We start from the raw sequence: 22,591 nt of genomic DNA, 5'->3' as shown, positions 1-22,591 counted from the left end.
TTTTAAGAATATACTTATGTGCTGAGGAGAAGGCACCCTGAGGAAGTTGGCAGGGGTGATGGGTGAAGCAGTAGATTCTGGGTGCAATGGACATTTAAGATTCCTTAGTGAAAAAATTAATGGGGGGAGTATACTTCTTGCCTAGGGTTCCATTTGAGCTAGGACCATCCTAGACTATATATGTGAGGAAAAAAATTTAAATGGCAGATGACAGTCCTTTGATACCTTCTTTTTATGAAAAGTTCTTTAACAGATTTAAAATTATAATCGATTTCTTTAATTTAATAATGTCATACGACAAAGAAAATGTTGAGTTCTTTTATACTCTTTTAAAAGAGAAAACAAGAAAGTCTGCAATCTACAGATTCCCACTATATATATATATATCCAAATGATTCTCATCCATTTGTTAAGTAGAAAAAGAAATGTGCATATGTACTGGACAAAACAGGAACAATAGGATGAAGCCATAAACAGTTATGTTTGTTATTTGGTTTTAGGAGCATTAGCAACTAAGGCCATATTGCTCCGGGGATATGCGGTGATCATTCCCTGACCTTTCCGCATCCTCCGTATTTGGTGGGCATGGGCTCGAATAAACGAGTTCCTTTTTATGAATATTTGAACTGTTAGATTATTTCCGGGACTATTATATCCTTTTCTATATTAGCAGTTAAGTGGAATAGTAGGTGCAACATCTGAAAATTTTGAAAATTCTCCAATTTTTGCTGGAATCTATAATGAAAGTAAAAACAAGGGTGTGAAATGTCATTTGGATGTTAAGGCCATTAGAACAACTTCTCTAAACGTTGTTTTTCTTCAATATAAATTGTAAATTTTCACTATAATGGCATTATTAACATTGAAGGATGCACCAGAATTATTTTTATTTCTCCAGCAAGACAGAGTACATTGGTTTGTCTGCCCTTATGCAGCACTACACGTGGATTAATTGTGTGCCAATCCTCTCAGTTTATTACACATTGTAATAGTATATAAACTGTAACCTAATCACTCCAAACTTAAAAAGTGTATGTAAAAAATTACCAGCAGGTACAGCTACATTTACACTGAAAAATTTGATGGGAATCCTTTTGCAGTGAAATCATGAGCAGAATAACATGTGACAAATGTAGGTTGAGTACCTCACTTGCAACAAATCAGTGTGATGATTTTCCAGGCAGCTTTTCTCTCACTCCATTTAATGAAATTTTGAGAACTAATATCTTGCATGTAGTTCTCATGAATAATCAAATCAAGATTTAATAAGTGAATATAATAAGATGAGAGTAACTTGTGTGTGTGCACGCGTGCGTGCGCCTTATTACTAACAAATGACAGTTTTAATCTTCATGTATAAAGCAACATATTCTGATGGGGAAGACAATATATCATTTAACTGTTTTATATGTGTATTAAAAATAAACTTAAGCAATACTTGCCCCCCCCCCAAATAGTGGCTACACAGATTTAATACCTTAAATTATTTTGATATGACAATATTAATGCAAGCAATACATAATTCTAAATTACTCTTGGCTAAAAATTTGGCATATGTAAGTATGTTTGTGACTTTCACAGTTTCTGTTGATCCAGTGTCCTGATCCTCTTACCACTATACATTTATTTTCAATTTCTCCCTGATTAGATAAGTGTGGGAATCCCTTTCTCCAATTTGCAAACCTCATGGTAGCAAAACTGGAATATAACCATGGTCCTCTTTGAGAAGTAGCATGAGCATCTAAAATAAGAATAAGATATCCCATTAAAATGATGAAATTATTATGCATATACAGTGAAACTTCTCCTAACGGACACCTCTCGTTAACGGACATCTCTCTACAACGGACATTTTCAAATTCCCCAACTCACCTCCATTGGTTTTAACGTGTTTTCAGCTTCTGTCTAGCGGACATTCTCTGTAATGGACGCGGACAGGCAATCTGCACTGTTTCGTTTAGATTAGCACTTAATTTGATCTCCCCATAACGGACTGCGGGAGAGCTGACGGCCCTTTTTCTAGGAACCTTTCTTCCACGTATTGTCTCAATCGTGTGTTTATTTGCTATTTCCGATTTTCTGAATTTTATCAAGGTTTACGTCGCGGTTCTAAACCCTTTTTTGAGAATTTTAAGGCACGTGTAAAACTTCTGATGAATTCGGTGTGTGCAGAGGGGGGTGGGATTTGGTCGGCCTTTCGTCTTTTCAGTTTCCAGTTTTGTTCAGTGTCATGTGAAGTGCATAATGTCTTCTCGTAAACATTTAACTTTAAAAGATAAAGTCGAACTCATTAATGCGTATGATCGGTAAAAAAATAGTGTTCGCAATCTCGCTACAAAATTCAAAATCGGGAAGACGCAGGTAAGCGACATCCTAAAGAAAAAAAATGAACTGCTCAAACAATTTTGGCAACACGGAAATAATCAGGTTCAAAAATCATTCCCGAAAATGGTTGGACTTCAAATTGACAATGTTACGCATGAGTGGTTTTGTCGCGAACGTGCTAAAAAAATTCCCATTAATGGGCCTATTATTAGGGAAAAGGCTTTGGAGGTTGTGAAATCTATGGGAGTAAATGAGTTCAAAGCTTCTGTGGGATGGCTAGACAAGTTCAAAACTTGGCATAAAATTTCTTGGAAAACCGTAAGTGGTGAAGGTGGATCTGTTGATACTGAGGTTGTGACAGAGTGGACCGTCAAATTGGAAGATTTATGTCGTGATTTTGAAGCTAAGGATATTTACAACTGTGACGAAACAGGGTTGTTTTTTAAAGCTCTTCCTGAAAAAAACAATGAGTCTAAAAAACGAAAAGTGCCAGGGCGGAAAAATTTCTAAGGAATGCTTGACTGTACTATTGTGTACAAATATGCTGGGATACTTTGAACAACCTCATGTTATTGGAAAACCACAAAATCCTCGTTGTTTCAAGGGCAAAAAGTTGAATCTTTTGAATGTTGACTGGAAGTCTAATAAAAAAGCGTGGATGATACGAGATATCATGAGCGAATGGATAAGTCACTTTGACCAAAACATGATTCGTCAAAATAGAAAAATTATTATTTTCATGGATAATGCTGCATCTCACCCGCACATTGAATTGTATCATTCAAATCGTTTTTCTGCCACCAAACACATCTGCAGAGTGTCAGCCCTTGGATCAAGGGATAATAAAAAATTTTAAACTTCACTACAGAAAACGTGTTTTAAGACATCTCATTGCAAACATGAACGATATAACACGTGCGAGTGACCTTGCAAAGAAAATCAGCATCCTAGATGCGATTCAGTAGATTTCCTCTTCAGTAAACGCAATTAGAAAACAAACTGTCGTGAACTGTTTTGTAAAGTCTGGCTTCTCAAACGCAAAAATTGAAGTTGTGAACAGCAATGTGGAGCACCAAGAAGAACAAGAACTTCAACATCTATGGATAATGTACGATACTTCCGCTACAAGTGACCCTGGCTACAAAGATATAGACTCGAACCTCACTACAGAAGATGGTGCTATAGATATCAACAACATCATCGATATTTTTCAAGAAGTTCCTCATGAGGATGAAGAAATGGAAGGTCATTCTGTCGAAGAACATATTAACGACGAACCACCGATGAAAATAGAAGCGCTCATACAAATCAATCGTTTAAAAATGTTTTTTGCCGCTGAAGAAGATACTGAAGGACTTTCGATGGTTTCTTCACTCCAAACAAATGTTGAAAACAAAATTATCAGCCGGAAGAAGGTGCAGAAGAAAATAAGTGATTACTGTATGTATTTTTCTTAAGATAAAGTCATAATATGCATAGCACAATTGTATGTATATTATTTACAAAAATATTGTTCAAAATCTGTATATATTTTAATTTAATTTTACATTAAACGATTTTTCTTTCTTTTTTTTTTTCTCCCTCAGACTTCTTGTTAGCGGACACTTCTCTCTAACGGACACATTTTCGTTCCCCATGGCTGTCCGTTAAAGGGAAGTTTCACTGTACTGTGAAGAAAAATTACATCCCAGTGCTTCTCTTCAAAGTATTTTATAATAAAATAGTTGAATTACATTAAATTGTGAGGTGGATGTGTAGATGGCTTATTTTCTAAAGAAATTTACACTTCATTTAGCCAAGCAGAATTTTAAAAATTCATATTAAACTAAACATTCATTACATAATTTTTTATTGAGTAAAATTCTTCATTTACTGTGTCCATATAAAAATTTAAAAAATGAGAGCTATGCTCAAAAAAAATAACATCCTTCTTATTATTTCTCTACACGATCTCTTTCCACACTTGGATTTCCCCTCACCACATACAGCTGTCCACATTAAGGGGACTTCCCAGTGACGCTGCTGATCCAGATTAGCATCGCTAGGATCCAATGCCCACAGCCTTCCTTAAGTTACAGGCTAACATCATAGGAATCCAATGTGTCTGCCATGAGCTGCAATCCATGGAAATTCAGAAAGGGGGATCCTGGTGGTTGAGGATCCCAGCTTCAACACACAATTTTGGCTTTGACAAGATGGGTGGTCCTGGATGGCCCAGCTAGGATCAATCGGCTAGTGGGTTTGCTGCAAGGGTCAACTGTGTCAGTGCCTTGCCCCTACCCTCATGGTCCGAGAGACAGGATTCAGGCTGGCAACGGTGCAGGTGTGATGTCTGAGTAGTCCTGGTGCACCACTCCCAAGCACATTTATTGCTTGCCGGGTAGTGGGCATCCCATTTGGGTTCGGTGGTGCATGAGGAGCCCAGGCATTAGACAAAAACAAAAATCACAATGAATCCTGATAAAATTATTTCTTCTTCTTCTGGGACCCCAACCAGGTCCCCAACTGAAAACAATACCTCAGAAACAGACAATGCAACTGCAGCAAAGAGACCATGAACTGAAGTTCTGTCAGATTCCGTTCTCAGATTTCTGATGAATTCTAACGCTGAGAAACCTATCGAGAAAATGTCGCCCTTTTTCATTTAGAAGAGGTTTAGCATTAGCATGAGCACATGATGCAATAAAGCAAGCTTATATAGCATCAGCCAAAACAAAAACACACACACACACCTTCTCATTTCACCCATCCACTCACTCCAAATGTTTGTCTAGTTCTGCCTTGAATCTGTTTAAGCTATCAACTTCTATGACAGATGGAAGTTTGTTCCAGCAGTCAACAACCACCCTCTGTCTAAAGGCAAACTTCCACACATCTGTCCTACAACTGTCTTTCCTCAATTTGAATTTATGCCCTCTCAGGCGATTATCCTGAGCAAGAGGAAGAATCCCATCACCATTGAGCATGCTCAAACCATTCAAAGCTTTATACACCTCAATCAGATCACGTTGCAGGTGCCTAGTCTACAGACACTGTAATTTGCAAAACTTAAGCCTTTCTTCATAAGAGCAAGCCTTTGTTCCACTCATTAATCTTGTTGCCCTTCTCTGTACTCATTCTAACAGCTCTACATCCTTCTTAAAATGAGGCCTCCAGACCTGTATACAGTACTCAAGGTGTGGTCTGACCATTTGCCTTATACAAGGGGATAATTACCTCCTTATCCCTGCTAGAAAAATTCCTATATATCATTGACAAGACACCATGATCTACTCTTGCAGACAGTCTGCACTGCTCAGAAAACTTCATATCTGCTTGCACAATTACCCCAGGTCCTTTTCACTCTCTACCACTGTCAGTGTAGTACCACACAGTTGATACGTTACTCTGGGGTTACTGCTTCCGTATGTAGTACTTTCCATTTGTCAATGTTAAATTTCAGTTGTCACCTCTCAGCCCATCTGCTCAACTTTTCTAGATCCTGTTGCAGCAGCGAACTGTCATTTCTGTCATTAACAACCCTGCCGACCTTTGCATTGTCTGCAAACTTGGACATTAAGCCTGATATACCATTATCAATATCATTAATGAATACAGAAAACAACATTGGACCCTGGGGGACTCCACTAATAACATTAGTCTACGAAGAGCAGTGTCCATTGATTACCACCTCGCTGTCTTCTCCCATTCAACCATCCCTTTATCCATATTAGCAATTTACCTCCAGTGCCACACTGCTCCAATTTTTGCATCAGTCTTCCATGTGCAACAGTATCAAAAGCCTTTCTAAGATCCAAATTGATATTAAAATTATTCTTTGCATCCAGTTCCTTTGTGATTACATCATAGTATCCAATCAAATCGGTCAGACAAGACTTCCCCTTAACAAAACCATGCTGTGTCCGAACTATAACTGAAGTCTTGTCTAGATGATCCTGCAGTGCTTCTTTAAGCAGTGCCTCCATTAATTTCCCTGGAACAGAAGTTAAACTAACAGGTTTGTAATTACCTGTATCTCCCTTTGATGCTCCTTTGTGGATTGGGGTCACATTTGCACATTTCCATGGGTATCTCCCCTGAGTCCAAGGAAGCTCTCATAATTATGGCTAAGGGTTTACTTACTTCCTTTGCTTCCTCCTTTAAATATAACTAGATAGATTCCATCCACCCCAAGTGCCTTTCTTATGTTCATCTTCAACAATTTCTCCTTCACTTTCCTCTCAGTTATTACAAAATCATCTAGCTTACTGCCAGAGTTTAATAACACTTCTAGCATTCAGCTCCCTGAATAACTCCTTGTGTGAATGTTGATTCAAAATATTCATTTAGTTTGTTAGCCACCTGAACAGAATCATCAACAGTTGAACCATCGATATCAAGTGGACAAATCTGATTCATCCACTTCCTTCTAGAGTTTACATAAGTAAAGAACTGTTTGCTGTTTGTTTTTCTTTGCATCCTTTGCCAGAGATTTCTCGTAATCTGCCTTTACCTGCCTAACCTCCTTTGTGACTTGGATACAGACCAGCTGATATCTATCATAGGCTTCTGTGTCATCTGTTAATTTATATGTATCTCATGCATTTTATTTCTCTGCCACATGTCTAATTAGTTCATCTGACATCTATTTAGGCCTAAATTTTGAACAATATTTCTTTCTTGGTATGAAAAGCCTAGTAGCTTCCAAGATTATTTCTTTGAATGCTTCCCATTTTGAATTTTCTGTTGGTAACATCATCAGTTGGTCCCACTGTATAGAATTTAAATACTGTCTCAGACCACCGTAGTCACCTTTACAAAAGCAAAAACTCTTCATTTAACCCCTGATAGTAGTTACCTCTTTGAGTAAATCCCACTTCAGCACACTGTGATCACTGCCACCTAGCGGTTCTTTTATCTGCAGATTCTTAATGCATAAAGAATCACTACTGATAATCAGATCAACAGTATTACTTCCTTTACTTGCCTCCCAAGCATGCTGCTGTAGAAAATAATCATCCAATAAATCCCCAAAAGCCTTGCTAGTGTGTGTGTGAGTGGCCAACCCACAAATTCCAGTCAATCTCTGGGAAATTAAAATCACTAACAGAGGCAGTGTTAGGTGGGTGGGAAAACTGCTAGCTCAGGGGAATTCACAGACTAAAAGATTAACCGTAGCCACAAGCATAATCGAAAGTGATTCTTGCACTGCTTCTATTGTAATGAGCAGCAGCCTAAAGAGCAAGCTGCTGGGGATTTCAAGAGCTTCTGGGAGTCATCATGGAACAAGTAAATACATGGGCTATGTTAGGGTAACAAAGAGTAAGAACAAGTGCATGTACACTAATGCTAGAAGTACAGTAAATAAAATTGAGGAATTTGAAGTGCTGATCAAGACAGCAAAGGCAGATATTGCTGGGATATAAGCAGTGCAGTATTGGAATTTGGGGAGAACAATGTGTACAGAAAGGACAAACAGGGTAGGAAGAGAGGAGGGGTTATGCTGTTAGTTAAGAAACACAAAATCTAAGGAAGTGCATCCAGTTGACACGGGTGGACAGTGCAATGTTGATTCTTTTTAGTGTGACATAAACACTGGGAAAGGGAAAAAAAAGAATAGGAGTATGTTATAGGCCTAATAATGCTGAAGAGTACAATGAAAAGTTGTGCAGAGAAATAGAATGGGCCAGTAAATAAAAATGTCTTGTAATGGGAGATTTTAACTTTCTAGATATTGACTGGAACTTGTGGATTGGTCACTCGCATGCTAGCAAGACTTTTGTGGATTTATTGAAGGATTGTTTTCTACAGCAACATGTTCGAGGGGCAACCAGAGGGAGTAAATACCCTTGATCTGATTATCAGCAGTGATGACGCATGCATTAGGAATTTGCATATAAAGGAACCACTAAATGACAGTGATCACAGTGTACTGCTGTGGGATTTACTTAAAGATGTAACTACCATCAAGGGTAAAAGGGAAGGGTTTTTGTTTTCATAAAGGTGACTACAGAGGCCTTAGACAGTTTTGAAATTCTATACAGTGGGATCAACCGATGATGTTACGGTGAATTCTAAATGGGAAACATTCAGGGACTTAATCTCGAAGGCTACTAGTCTTTTCATACCAACTAAGAAATACTGTTCAAGGTTCAGGCCTAAATGGATGTCGGATGAATTAATGAGGCTCGTGGCATAGAAGAAAAATGCATGGGATGCATATAAATTATCAGGCAACACAGAAGCCTACGACAGATATAAGCTAGTCTGTAATCAAGTCACAAAGGAGGTTAGGCAGGCGAAGGCAGATTACGAGAAATCTTTGGCAAAGGACGCAAAAAAAAAAAAAAGCTAAGAGTTCATTACTTATGTAAACTCTAGATGGAAGGGGATAAATCAGATTGGTCCATTTAACCTAGATGGTTCGACTATTGATGATCCTGCTTAAGTATCTGATAAACTGAATGAGTATTTTGCATCTACATTCGCACATGAGGAGTTATTCAAAGAGGGGAATGCCAGAGGTTTATTATTATTATTATTATTATTAGCCATATGGTACAAGGAAGCCTGAGGCTTATGCTGCACCAGCCAAAAAAAAAAAAATCCTGAGTTACCCGCTGAGAAAGAAAGAAGAGAGAGGAGGAGAAAGAGAGAAAGGGAGAGAGAGAGAGAAGTACAAAGGAATCACCAAGAAAGAGAAAAATGATGATATCCAGCTCAGGACCCTGGGTTTGCCAAGCCCATACTCACCAGATGTGAGCCCCCGGGGAAATCCTTGTGTAGGGATTGGGGCAGATGGAATCTATGCAGCAAGGGAAGCAAACCCTTAGCCATAATTATGAAAGCATCCTTAAAGTCAGGGGAGGTCCCCATGGACTGGAGATGTGCAAATGCAACCCCAATTCACAAAGGGTGATACAAATAATTATAGATCTCTTAGTTTAATTTCTGTTCCGGTCAAAATAATGGAGTCACTGGTATAGAGGATTACCTAGACAAGACAGCAGCAATAGTTCAGACACAGCATGGGTTTGTTAATGGGAAGTCTTGTCTGACCAATTCGATTGGATACTACGATGTGGTCACAAAGGAACTGGATGCTAAAAATAATTTTGATATTGTATACAGGTAGTTCCCAACTTTACAAGTTAATTCATTGCTAGCGTGCACTCGTAAAGTGGGAATTTATTCCCACAGACAATGTTAAAAACAGGGCTTACATTCTCAACAATGAGATTAGTTAGATAATTAGTTTATGGTTAAACAATGATTGATTTATCCAAAGAAATGAAAACATAGCCTGTAAAATCAAACAAATTCTGATAATAAAGAAATTATTTATGACTTACAAATTTTAAAAGAATCTTTATTCTTCATCATCATCGACTAAATGCACACTCGTTGCATGTAACTAACACTCATTGTTGGGTCGGCATTGTTGGTATGTTGCACAAGGAGTCGTCATCTTCAGAAATGCTTCAAGGCATTTGTTTCCAAGATAATTTCTTCTCGTTTCTTTATAAATTTCATGATAGCATGCATAAGCATTTATCACGCACAAATTGTAACTAACATGGAATGCGCAAGTGAGATTGCAGCTAACACGATTCATGTGGAGTAACAAGTTTATGAAGCTTTAAAAAAAAAAAAAGAATGAAGAGAAGATTCTGAAAATTTTTATATGATTGAAAATTGCAGTGAAGGGGAAATACATTTCACCCTAATAACATAAAAACACACACAATTCCAGTTATCCATATTTTTTTCAAATGCAATAAGATTGAGTTTACTACCCGTTTATAACTGACTGCACCAACAGAAAAGTCCAATAAACTGGAAAGTGCAAATTGTTTTTATTGTTTTATGGTCGTAACCTCCAGAAACATGCTTTAGAAAAATATCACAAAGGTGTTCAAAAATTGATTCTTATACAGTAAGGGAACATATGTTAACAATGAAAGTGTAATGCAATTTCCATTATAAAAATGACCTTTTAGAGAGAACATGAAGTAAAGATTAGGTTATACACAAATTAGAAATGATTGCATAGAAAAGGAAAAGGCATGCAGCAGAAGCTGAATGTCTATGAGACAGAAAGTGGAGAGACTGTAATAGATGGTTTATTAATTAATCAGAATGCCCTCTTGAACTGAGTCTAGAAGCTTGGGGGAGACACCACTCCAGATGTGAGAACAATATTTCATGGTAAGGTAGATTTGATATTTGTACAGCAAGTAGTTTAGAAGAAAGGTGATGCCAAGAGCAAAAAAGAAAGCTCAGTTTTTTGTATGCAGAAGAAACATTTTTTTATGTGCTTATTGCCAAGAGAGATAAGATGTTAGAGTAATTCCAAGCAGAGGTATGTGATCTTGTCTAGAAATCATTGAAGATGAACAAAGAAACAGTAAACTTTTGTTTGCAAGAAATAACACAGGACTAAGTTTAACTGAGGGCTAAAGTTAACTGAGTTTTCTTTGCCTTACTGAAGAATTACCTGGAGATTGGCATTTAAGGGCTTGGTGGATATTAGAGCAGTTGAAACTGTTGGTGTAGGACAAGGTGCTCAAAGTGGAATGTGGCGTGCTATCATTAACAAAACTATGGAAAGAATTCTGAGTCAGTAGAAGGTCATTTATCCCTTCTTTTTTAGTTTTTCTCCTTCCTTCACATGTATTTCCTGAAAATTACAATCAACAGAAATTTAAGTTTAATGTCAACAAGTATATTTTGTCTTCTCAACCAGTACAAAGTACTATAGGTTTTAACACGTTTTGTGGTTGGGGTTTTAGGAAAAAAAAATTCCTCTCTTCTGGCTTGAATGACGCAATTTGTTTGTTTCTTTTAAATGTTATGCCAACATTTAAAAAATCTGAACATAACTCTTCATTCCAGTGTACCTCACATTTCAGCTATGTACCAAAATTATTATCCCTAAATATGTTGTAGAATGTTGGTATAAATTTATTATACCAACAGTTTCTAAATGATCCACTTCCATTTTGGAAGTTCATTACCATAGCAGATTAAACCTGAAGAATGATTCTTACTTAGTCACAGGCATTTCTACTTCAAAGATTGTGGAGAGTCTAAAACATGAAAAGATTCTGTTCTTTTGTGTCCAGTGAAGAAGTACTTTATTTCTGCATGTTCTTATAAATACTGAGAAAGCACAAATTTAAACTCATTTAGTCATCATCTGGCATGGCATCATTATCATTAAAGAAATAGGTGATGCATTACCTATTTCTCCTGTTTACATTTTTCATTTCTCTTGCTTACATTTTACCTATTTCCTCCTGCTTACATTTTTCAGTATCAGTTCTGTCAGTTTCAGGGTGAGAATCTACCAGATACTATTATAAAAGAAGAAAATACTGATGTGCAGCATTCCTCGGTTGGAGAACTGACAAGTGTACAAGGAAGTATGAAATATAACAAATTATCCCACGTCACTCTTAACATTTTAATAATTCCTCATAGAAATGCTGAGTGTAAGAAAATATTTAACTAGGTGAAAAAAAAATTTATTCAGATCTCTTTCTGGTGAAGCTTTGGAAATGCTTTTGATGTGCAAGTCTAAACAGCAGTACCACTGTTATAAACAACTTCTGACTCAACATTTCTGAAGAGGGCAGAGTCTGCAACAGTATCTTTCTTGTAGCAATCATAATCAATTGATATCTAACAGATAATCCAAATGTAAATCCACAGACAGAAAATTCTATGTAAAAAAAAACTATGTAGGTTAATGTTTGAAAGCATACTATACTAGTAAAGAGTCCTATGGCTGTATTAGCATTAGCAGTGACAAACGAGGCAAGAAAGCAAACTTGTACAGCATCAGCCAAAAAAAAACAACTTTCCATTCCTTCCAATAGTATGTCTACTTCTAGAATTTATTTAAGCAATCAACTTCCACAACAACAACAGATGGGAGTTTGTTCTGGCAATCAACCACCAGCTGTCTAAAGGCAAACTTCTGCACATCCATTCTGCAACTATCCTTCCTCAATTTGAATTTATGCTCCCCCATATGTGTACTCTAAATAAGAGGAAGAATCCCATCAGTATTGAACTTGCTCAATCCATTCAATGCCTTAAACACCTCAATAAGATCACCTCACAGGTGCCTATTCTCCATGTGCTGCAATTTACAGAAGTAAACGCTTTCTTGGTAAGAGCACTCCTTTGTTCCCTCACCAATCTCGTTGTCCTTCTCTGCACTCATTCCAGCAGCACTACATCCTTCCTAAAACAAGGCCTCTAGACTGTATTTTAATATAAATGCATATTTTTTCATGTGAAATTTAATTTATATACACTGTGGCCTTTACAAAAACCTTCTTTTTTTTAACCCAAGATATCTCTTTTTCTGTGATGAACTACTACTTTTTTTGCAAAAAAAAAAAAAAAAAAAAAAAAAAACCTCCCAGTTTTGGTTGAAAAATCTCCTTGTTTCCTCCTGCTTACAACTGTCTGATTTCCATCTTTTTGAAAGTCAAAAGTTACCAGTTATGCTCTATGTTTATAGCACTTTTCAAAATCCCAAGGGTGAATATTTTCTTTGGGATTCAAATGGCATAAAAATACACCTACTTCAACAAAATGTAATTTTTTAATGAATTAATTTTGAAATACACTGCAAAAGAATATATCCAATAATCAAGAGCCAACAACTGGGAAAGTATTGTGCCTTAGATATAATAATTTCAGGGGTTCCCTAAATGTCCCCACAATTACCCCCCCAGGGGTAATTATCCTCTGCACAATTATGCAATCAGATATGAAGGGGGAAATTGCGCAGTCAGATATGAAGTTTTCTGAGCAGTGCAGACAGGCTGCCAGAGAAGGTCATGGGGTCTTGTTAATGATATATAGGAATTTCGCTATTAGGGATAAGGAGGTAATGACCTGACCATTGCCTTATCCCCTTGTATAAGGCAATGGTCAGGCCACACCTTGAGTACTGCATACAGGTCTGGAGGCCTCATTTTAGGAAGAATATAGAGTTGAACGAATACAGAGAAGGGTAACAAGACTGGTGAGGGGAACAAAGGGATGCTTTTACAAAGAAAGCCTTAAGTTCTGCAAACTGCTGCATCTGAAGACTAAGCACCTGTAAAGTGATCTGATTGAAATGTTTAAGGCCTTCAATGGTTTCAGCAAGCTCAATACTGATGGGATTCTTCCTCTTGCCCAGATTAATCACTGATGGGACATAAATTCAAATTGAGAAAAGACAGTTGCAGAATAGATGTGTGGAAATTTGCCTTTAGCCAGCGGTGTGGAAATTTGCCAATAGATGGAACAAACTTCCATCTATTGTTGTTGTTGGCAGCTTAAATAAATTCAAGGCAGAACTAGAACTAGACAAACATTTGGAGTTAATGGATGGAAGGGTTTTTTTTTTGGCTGAAGCTGCATAAACTTTCTTACATCACATACCTCTACTAATGCTAATTCATATGCATTTTTCTTCTCTGTCCCCTAAATTTATCAGTTCATCTGTTTTGGCATAATCTTTGAGTGATATGTTATTGAGCCTGTTATTGAGTGATATGTTATCTTTAATTTATTTAAAGATATTACTATCATCAGGGGTAAAGGGAAGGGTTTTGCTTCCGGAAAGGTGACTACAGTGATCTCAGACAGTTTTTAATTGTATACAGTGGGACCAACTGATGATGTTACCGACAGCAAAATCTATATGTAAACCATTCAAGGAAGTAATCGTAGAAGCTACTAGGCTTTTCATACTTGAAAAGCCTAGTAGCTTCTTTATTAATTGATTTAGTTGATTAAGAAAGACTATTTAAGATTTAGGCCTAAATTGATGTCAGATGAGTAATGAAACTGGCAGGGAAGAAAAATGCATGGGATGCTTATAAATTATCAGGCGAAACAGAAGCCTGTGATAGTTATAAGCTAGGCTGTAATCAAATCAACAATGGAAGTTAGGCAAGCAAAGACAGATTGCGAAAAATCTTTGGCAAAGGATGCTAAGAAAAACAGCAAAGACTTCTTTACTTATATAAACTCTAGAAGGAAGGGGATGAATCAGAATGCTCCACTTGATATTGATGGTTTGACTGTTGATGATTCTGCTCAGATAGCTGATAATCTGGATGAGTATTTTGCATCTACGTTCACACGAGGAGTTATTGAGGGAGGAAAATGCCAGAAGTTTATCAAACTAACAGGGTGCTTAATGATTTGGTAATAACTGGAGCAAAGTGGGGGAGAAATTGTTGAAGTTAAACATAAGAAATGGACCTGGGGTGGATGGGATCTATCCAGTTATATTAAAGGAGGTGGCAAAGAAAGTACGCAAACCCTTAGCCAAAATGAGAGCATCCTTGGACTCAGGGGAGGTCTCCACGGACTGGAGATGTGCAAATGTATCCCCAATTCACAAAGGGGGCTCTAAGGGTGACATGAGTAATTACAGACTAGTTAGTTTAACTTCAGTTCTGGGGAAAATAATGGAGTCACTGGTTAAAATGGATTGCAAGATCATCTAAACAACACTTCGGTTATAGTTCAGACACAACATGGATTTGTTAAGAGGAAGTCTTGTTTGACCAATTTGATGGGATACTACGATATGGTCACAAAGGAACTGGATGCAAAGAATAATTTTGATATCATGTACTTGGATTTTAGGAAACCTTTTGATACTGTGGTACTTGGAAAACTACTGTACAAATTGGAGGAGTATGGCATTAAGGGAAAGTTGTTACAATGGATAAAACAATAGTGGAGGAGAGAAGACAGAGGTTGGTTATCAATGGACACTGCTTTTCATGGACTAATGTCATTAGTGGAGTTCCCCAGGGTTCGGTGTTGGACCCATTGTTCTTTTCGGTATTTATCAATGATATCGATGAAGGTATATCGGGGTTAATGTCTAAGTTTGCAGGCAATACAAAGGTTGGCAGGGTTGTTAATGACAATAATAGTACGCTACAGCAACAGGATCTATAAAATTTGGGCAGATGCACTGAGAAGTGGTAACTGTAGTTTAACATTGACAAATCCAAAATACTGCATATGGGTAGAAGTAACCACTGAGAAATGTACCAACTGTGTGGTACTACACTTAAGAAGGTAAAAAATGAAAAAGTCCTGGGAGTAATTGTGCAATCAGATATGAAATTTTCTGAGCAGTGCAGACAGTGCCAGAGCAGGTCATGGGGTATTGTTAATGATATACAGGAATTTTGCTAGTAGGGAAAAGGAGGTGATTATCCCTTTGCATAAGGCAATGCCTTTAATACTGTGCACAGGTCTGGAGGCCTCATTTTAGGAATGTAGAGTTGCTTGAGTGTACAGAGAAGGGCAACAAGGTTGGTGAGGGGAACGAAAGGGTGGTCTTACCAAGAATGGCTTAAGTTCTGCAAATTTCAGCATCTGGAGACTAGGCACCTGCGAGGTGATATATGATTGAAGTGTGTAAGGCAATGAATGGAATACTTCCGCTTGCTTAGATTAAGAACCTGAGGGGGCATAGATTCAAATTGAGGAAAGACAGTTTTAGAACAGATGTGTGGAAATTAGCCTTTAGCCAGTGGGTAGTTGATTGCTGGAACAAACTTCCATCTGTCGTGGAAGTTGAAAGATTAAATTAATTCAAGGGGGAAGTGGCCAAACATTTGGAGGGAATGGATGTGTGAAATGTTTTTTTTTTTTTTTTTTATTTGAGATGATGCTACATAAGCTTGCTTTCTTGCATCACATGCCTTGATTACTACTACTATTTGATATATAAAAGTTTAGTGATCACTTCCTGAACACATTCCATTTACATTTCTTAGCAACATTAATTGGTCCCACTAGAAAATAGAATTTAAATGTCTAAGATCATTATAATTATTTTGTATAATCAAAATTCCTTCCCTTCCTTTAACAGTAATTATTTCTTTGAATAAATCCCACATCACAACATTATGTTCACTGCCACATAATCGCTCAATTACTTGAAGATTCTTAATACATGATGTATCAGTTAATTAATTGATACATCACATATTGATTTAATTATATTTTGATTTGCTGCTGTTTTTGGAGAAGTGAATGATCCACACTCCTTTCAGTAAATTTCTCCTGTCTGAGTTTACAAGGTCACAGTAGCTGAATATCCAAGTGATTCCAACAGTTTGGACAGCATTCAAAGAACTAGTGACAGTAGTGACGTCGAAGTATGAAAGAATAAGGTAAGATTTTGAAACTGCGTTGAGGCCTTCACTGTGAAGTTGTTGTTGTTTGGTTTTTAGGAGCATTAGCAACTAAGGCCATATTGCTCCGGTGCGGTGGTCATTCCCTGACCTTTCCGCATCCTCCGTATTTGGTGGTGATGGGCTCGAACCCCGGTCTAATCAAGAAGCGTGTGCTACGCACTGCTGCTCCTTCCTACCTGGCTACGGAGGCGCCTTCACTGTGAAGAAAATGTTCCAAAATATAATGGCATACAGGCAATAATTTAAAAAAAACTGCATGCATTATATCACCAATCTCCAAAAAACCAGTGTGAGTTAAGGATGATTGCTAAAAAAACTTGATGTGGAAATTATAAAGATCGTTTGTGTGTTCGGGCTACGATGGGCAGCTTGTAGCGTGCGGACGACAATTGCGGTTTGGAGGAATTATCGCACTTTATGCAACCATTTTGAATCAGAAGTTAAATATTCGGGATTATTAAACTGACTTTTAAATCTGGAATTTCTTAAAGACTTAGCACTAATGATTAACATCCTGCAGGAGCTCTATTACATTTCAGAAGCTTTACGTCACTGCATCACTATAGTAAAAACAGATAAAATAATTATTCGAACTATCAATGCTATCGCAATTCTGAAAAATTCTTAAGGAAATTATGAAGCTAAAAAATATATATATATTTTTTTTTTTTTTTTTTTTGGCTGGTGCAGCATAAGCCTTAGGCTTCTTTGCACCATATGACCAATACTAATACTAATAAAATTAAGAGCATGTTGAAGGTGAAAGAATTTGAAGGATTCAAAATTGAAAGTAAGAACACATTTAAAAAATTACCTTGTGACAAAGTTATTAAACTGCATTGTTTTATCCTTAAAGGATAGGTTATTAATGCAACAGAGTAATTTTAAATTAAATAAAGAAAATAATGATATCATTGATTATGAGAACTTGACAGAAATTTAATAAAATATGAAATAAAAATTAATGATTTTAGAGATTTTGTCGAAGAAAGTTTATCTTTAAAATCGAGTGAAATTCCCTTTTCAATTAAGCCCTCGTGGGTAGCACAGTTAGTAGGATGCCCGTCCTCCCTACACCAGATGGAAAAGACCCGAACTCGAATCCTATCAATGACAGGAGAAATATTTATGGGTCTTTTTCACAATGTGGCCCAGTTATGCAATCTCAGGCAAGGGTAGCATGGGTCTTTCTCCTGGAAACTGGGTTTTTTTTGTCCAGCAAACAGAAAATCAACTTCAGAACAAGCACAATTTTTATAGAGAATAAAACCATTGTGATATCCTTGAACCACTGCTGAAGCTGAGCAAGCTTTCAGCATAATGAATAATATTGCAACAATAAAAAGAACATCTTTGACAATTAAACACATTGCAGATATGATGACCATAAATCTAAATGGAAAACCATTGCTTTAATTTGATCCAGATTGTTACCTCAAATCTTTCCTCCATAATCATTACTCAGCTATTGAGCAAAGCAGATTGACAACAACTATTAATAATATGGCAATTTTTAGAATAAATTTTTCTTGAATATATGTGTAATAATTTTTTTCGTGTAATCTTCAATTTATGTACCTTTTCTAAAATAGTTTATTTTTTTATGTAATATTTGTTTTTATATTCTAGAATGTTTTATCTTAGTTTTTTATGTTATTTGTGATATGAGTAATATTTCATGTTATTTTTTATTTGCAATATTAAAATTTTATCATGAAAACATGTATCCATTATATTTCCCTAGTTGTGAAAAAAAGAATAAAAAGAAGGCAAAATGCAAGCCCATTATTAAAATATTCGTTGTTCACCACTGGATGTGGACTAGTTGGAACAGGTGCAGAGAAGAGCAACAAGATTGGTGAAGGGAGTAAAAGGGTGCTCTTACCAGGAAATTTGGAGACTAGGCAGGCACCTGTGAGAAGATCTGATTGAGGTGTTTGATGAATGGATTCCATCAATTCTGATGAATCCTTCCTCTTGCTCAGAACACACAGAGGATAAATTCAAATTAAGGATGGTTTTAGGACAGATGTGTGGAAATTTGTCTTCAGCCGCTGGCTGATGACAAATTGTATGAACAAACTCCCATCTGGTGTTGTACATGTGGGTAGTTTGAATATATTCAAGGGAAAACTAGGCAAACCGTTGGAAGGGATGGACAAGTGATATTCGCATTAGCAGAGGCATATAATGCAAGAAAGCAAGCTTATACAGCATCAGCCAAAAAAAAAAAAAAAAAACCCTTCCCATTTCATCCATCCACTCGCTCCTAATGTTTGTCTAGTTCTGCCTTGAATTTATTTAAGCTGTCAACTTTTACAACAACAGATGGAAGTTTGTTCCAGCAATCAACCACATGCTGGCTAAAGACAAATTTCTGCACATCTATTCTGCAACTGTGTTTCCTCAATATGAATCTATGTCCCCTCAGGCAATTAATCTGGGTAGAGGAAGAATCCCATCAGCATTGAGTTTGCTCAAACCATTCAAAGCCTTATACACCTCAATCAGATCACCTTGCAGGTACTTAGTCACCAGACAATGTAATTTGTAAATACAGGTAGTTCCCGACTTTACGAGTTAATTCGTTCCTAGCACATGCTCATAAAGCAGGAATTTATTCCCATAGACATAATGTTAAAAACAAGGGTTACGTTGTCAACAATGAGATTAGTTAGCTAATTAGTTTATGGTTAAACAATGATTGATTTATCTAAAGAAACGAAAACATAGCCTGTAAAATCAAGTAAATTATTATTTAAAGAAATTATTTATGACTTAACAAATGTTAAAGAATGTTTATTCTTCATAATCATCGACTAAATGCACACTCGTTGATCACTCATTATTGGCTCGGCACTCGTTGGTTTGTTGCAAAAGGAGTCGTCTTCTTCAGAAATGCTTCAAGAGGCGTTTGTTTCCAAGATAATTTCTTCTCTTTTCAATATAAATTTCATGATAGCATGCATAAGCATTTTTTAACGAAATGCACAAATTGCAACTAACACGATTTGCGCAGAGCAAAAAGTTTAACAACTTAAAAAAAAAAGAGTGGAAGAGAAGATTCTGAAAATTTATTTACGTTTTTTATACAATTGAAGATTTCAGTAAAGGCTGCTCAGAAACACATTTCACCCTAATAATGTAAAAAAAACACACAATTCCAGCTATCGGGATTATTGCAAATGCAGTAAGATCGAGTTTACTACCCGTTTATAATTGTTTGCAGCAACAGAAAAGTCCAATAACCTGGAAACTGCAAATTGTTTTTATTGTTTTATGGTCGTGACCTCCAGAAATCAGAAATATGCTTCAGAAAAATATCACAAAACATTCAAAATTGGATCTTATAACAGAACATATGATAATGATGACAGTGTAGAACATTTTAATGATTTGAATTGGTAGGTAACTAATACAATTTACATTATAAAAATGACCTTTTAGAGAGATAAATAGCCTAGCGAAAATTTCAACTTTGAGGTCTTGGAACGAATTGGCAAAAAGCAAAATGATTGGGTTCACATTGCGATATTTTCACAATACGATGGTGTCTCTGGAACAGATTAATATTGTAAAGCAGAGTACACTGTATTGTATAGCTATGCACGTGGTTTGAAATGCAGTATTTATGAATTTTTAACATTCATTTTTTGCAATTAATGTTCATATTTTCGATTTTGTTGATAAAAAAAACTTGTAAACCCGGGAACTCGTAAAGCGAAAACTCATAAAGTGGGAACTGCCTATATTAAGCCTTTCTTCGTAAGAGCAACTCTTTGTTCCATTCACTACTCTTGTTGCACTTCTCTGTAATCGTTCCAGCAGCTCTACATTCTTCCTAAAATGAGGCCTCCAGAACTATATGCTATCTCAAGGTGTCGCCTAACCATTGCTTTATACAGGGGGGATAATCATCTCTTTATCTCTTCTAGAAAAATATCTGTAAATCATTGACAAGACACCGTGAGCTACTCTTGCAGATTGTCTGCACTGCTCAGAAAACTTTATATCTGACTGCACAATTACCCCAGGTCCTTTTCATTCTTTACCACCCTGACTGTAATACAACACAGTTGATATGTTACTATGTTGTTACTACTGCCCATATGCAGTACTTTACATTTGTCATGTTAAACTTCAGTTGCCACCTCTCAGCCCATCTGCTCAATGTTTCTAGATTCTCTTGCAGTCACGTACTGTCATTAGTGTCATTAACAACCCTGCCAACCTTTGTGTCGTCTGCAAACTTAGATATTAAGCCTGATATACCTTTTATATCATTAATAAATACAGAAAACAACAATGGATCCAACAGTGAATCCTGAGGGACTCCAATAATAACATTAGTCCATGAAGAGCAGTGTCCATTGATTACCACTCTCTGTCTTCTCCCACTCAACCATCCCTTTATCCATAAAAGCATTTTACCCTTTATACTTCTCCAATTTGTACAGTAGTTTTCAATGTGCAAAAGTATCAAAAGCTTTCCTAAAATCCAAGTATATATCAAATTATTTTTTGCATCCAGTTCCTTTATGATCACATCATAATATCCTCTCAAATTGGTCAGACAAGACTTCCCCTTAACAAACCCATGCTGTGTCTGAACTATAAACGAAGTGTTGTCTAGATCAGTGTTTCTCAATCTTTTTACTCTCGTGGCACATTTTCCAAAGAAGAAAAATTTCGCGGCACACCTACGTAGTCATAGAAGAAGAAATTTCTAAATTTCGCGGCACACTAATGTGACGCGGCACACCCTTTGAGAAACACTGGTCTAGATGATCCTGCAGTGCTTCTTTACCCAGTACCTCCATTAATTTCCCCGGAACAGAAGTTAAACTAACAGGTCTGTAATTACTTGTGTCACCCTTTGATCCTCCTTTGTGAATTGCAGTCACATTTGCATATCTCCAGTCAATGGGTACCTCCCCCAAGTCCAAGGAAGCTCACATAATTATAGCTAAGGGTTTGATTAGCCATAATTGTGTGAACCATAATTACTTCCTTTGCTGCCTCCTTTAATATAACTGGATAGATCCCATCCATCCCAGGTGCTTTTTTTATGTTTACCTTTAACAATTTCTCCTCCACTTTGCTCTCAGTTATTAAAAAATCATTTACTCACTACCATAGTTTAATACACCTCTGGTATTCCCCTCCCTGAATAACTCCTCATGTGCAAATGTAGATGCAAAATATATTTATACATGAGGAGTTATTCAGGGAGGAGAATACCAGAGGTGTAAATGTAAAAGCAAAATAACTATTCAGTTTGTTAGCTATCTGAGCAAGGTCATCAACAGTTGAACCATCGATATCAAGTAGACCAATCTGATTTGTCCCCTTCCTTCTAGAGTTTACATAAGTAAAGACCTCTTTGCTGTTTTTCTTTGCATCCTTTGCCAAAGATTTCTTGTAATCTGCCTTTGCCTGCCTAGCCTTCTGTGTAACTTGATTACAGACCAGCTTGTATCTTCCATAGGCTTCTCTGTCACCTGTTAATGTACCCCATGCATTTTTATTCTCTGCCACATGTCTCATTAGTTGATCTGTTATCCATTTAGGATTAAACCTTGAACAATATTTCTTAATTGGTAGGAAAAGCCCAGTAGCTTCCAAAATTAAGTCTTTGAATGCTTCCCATTTAGAATTTTCTGTCAAAAACATCATCAGTTGGTTCCACTGTATAGACATAAAAACTGTCTCAGACCTCCGTAGTCACCTTTACGAAAGCAAAATCCTTTCCCTTTAACCCTGATGGTAATTACCTCTGAGTAAATCCCACATCAGCACACTGTGATCACTGCCACCTAGTGGTTCCTTTATCTGCAGATTCTTCATGTATTAAGAATCTGCAGATTTGTTGACCAAATAACAAATTCCAGTCAATATCTGGGAAATTAGAATCCCCCTATTATAAGACAATCTGATTTACTGACCCACTCTATTGCCCTTTATAGCTGTTCATTATACTCATCAGAGTCATTAGGCCTAAAGCACACTCCTACTCTCAATTTTGCTTTCCCAGTGCTTATATCACA

General features: G+C 36.7%; 1 protein-coding gene across 1 annotated transcript in view; it reads right to left on the bottom strand.

The window, feature by feature from the left end:
- Positions 1 to 1,394: 1,394 nt before the first annotated feature.
- Positions 1,395 to 22,591, bottom strand: part of LOC150080793 (FRAS1-related extracellular matrix protein 1-like) — a 90,628-nt gene continuing 69,431 nt past the window's right edge. The window contains exon 8 of the mRNA XM_090380823.1: positions 1,395 to 1,741. Within this exon, the coding sequence (XP_090236949.1) occupies positions 1,530 to 1,741 (212 nt within the window). The 3' untranslated portion in view covers positions 1,395 to 1,529. The remainder of the gene's footprint in view (positions 1,742 to 22,591) is intronic.

Source organism: Mastigoproctus giganteus, chromosome 9 (assembly GCF_048544385.1).
Source record: "Mastigoproctus giganteus isolate SK-2022 chromosome 9, ASM4854438v1, whole genome shotgun sequence".
NCBI classification, from domain to species: domain Eukaryota; kingdom Metazoa; phylum Arthropoda; class Arachnida; order Uropygi; family Thelyphonidae; genus Mastigoproctus; species Mastigoproctus giganteus.
This window is presented reverse-complemented; position numbering and strand designations above follow the sequence as displayed.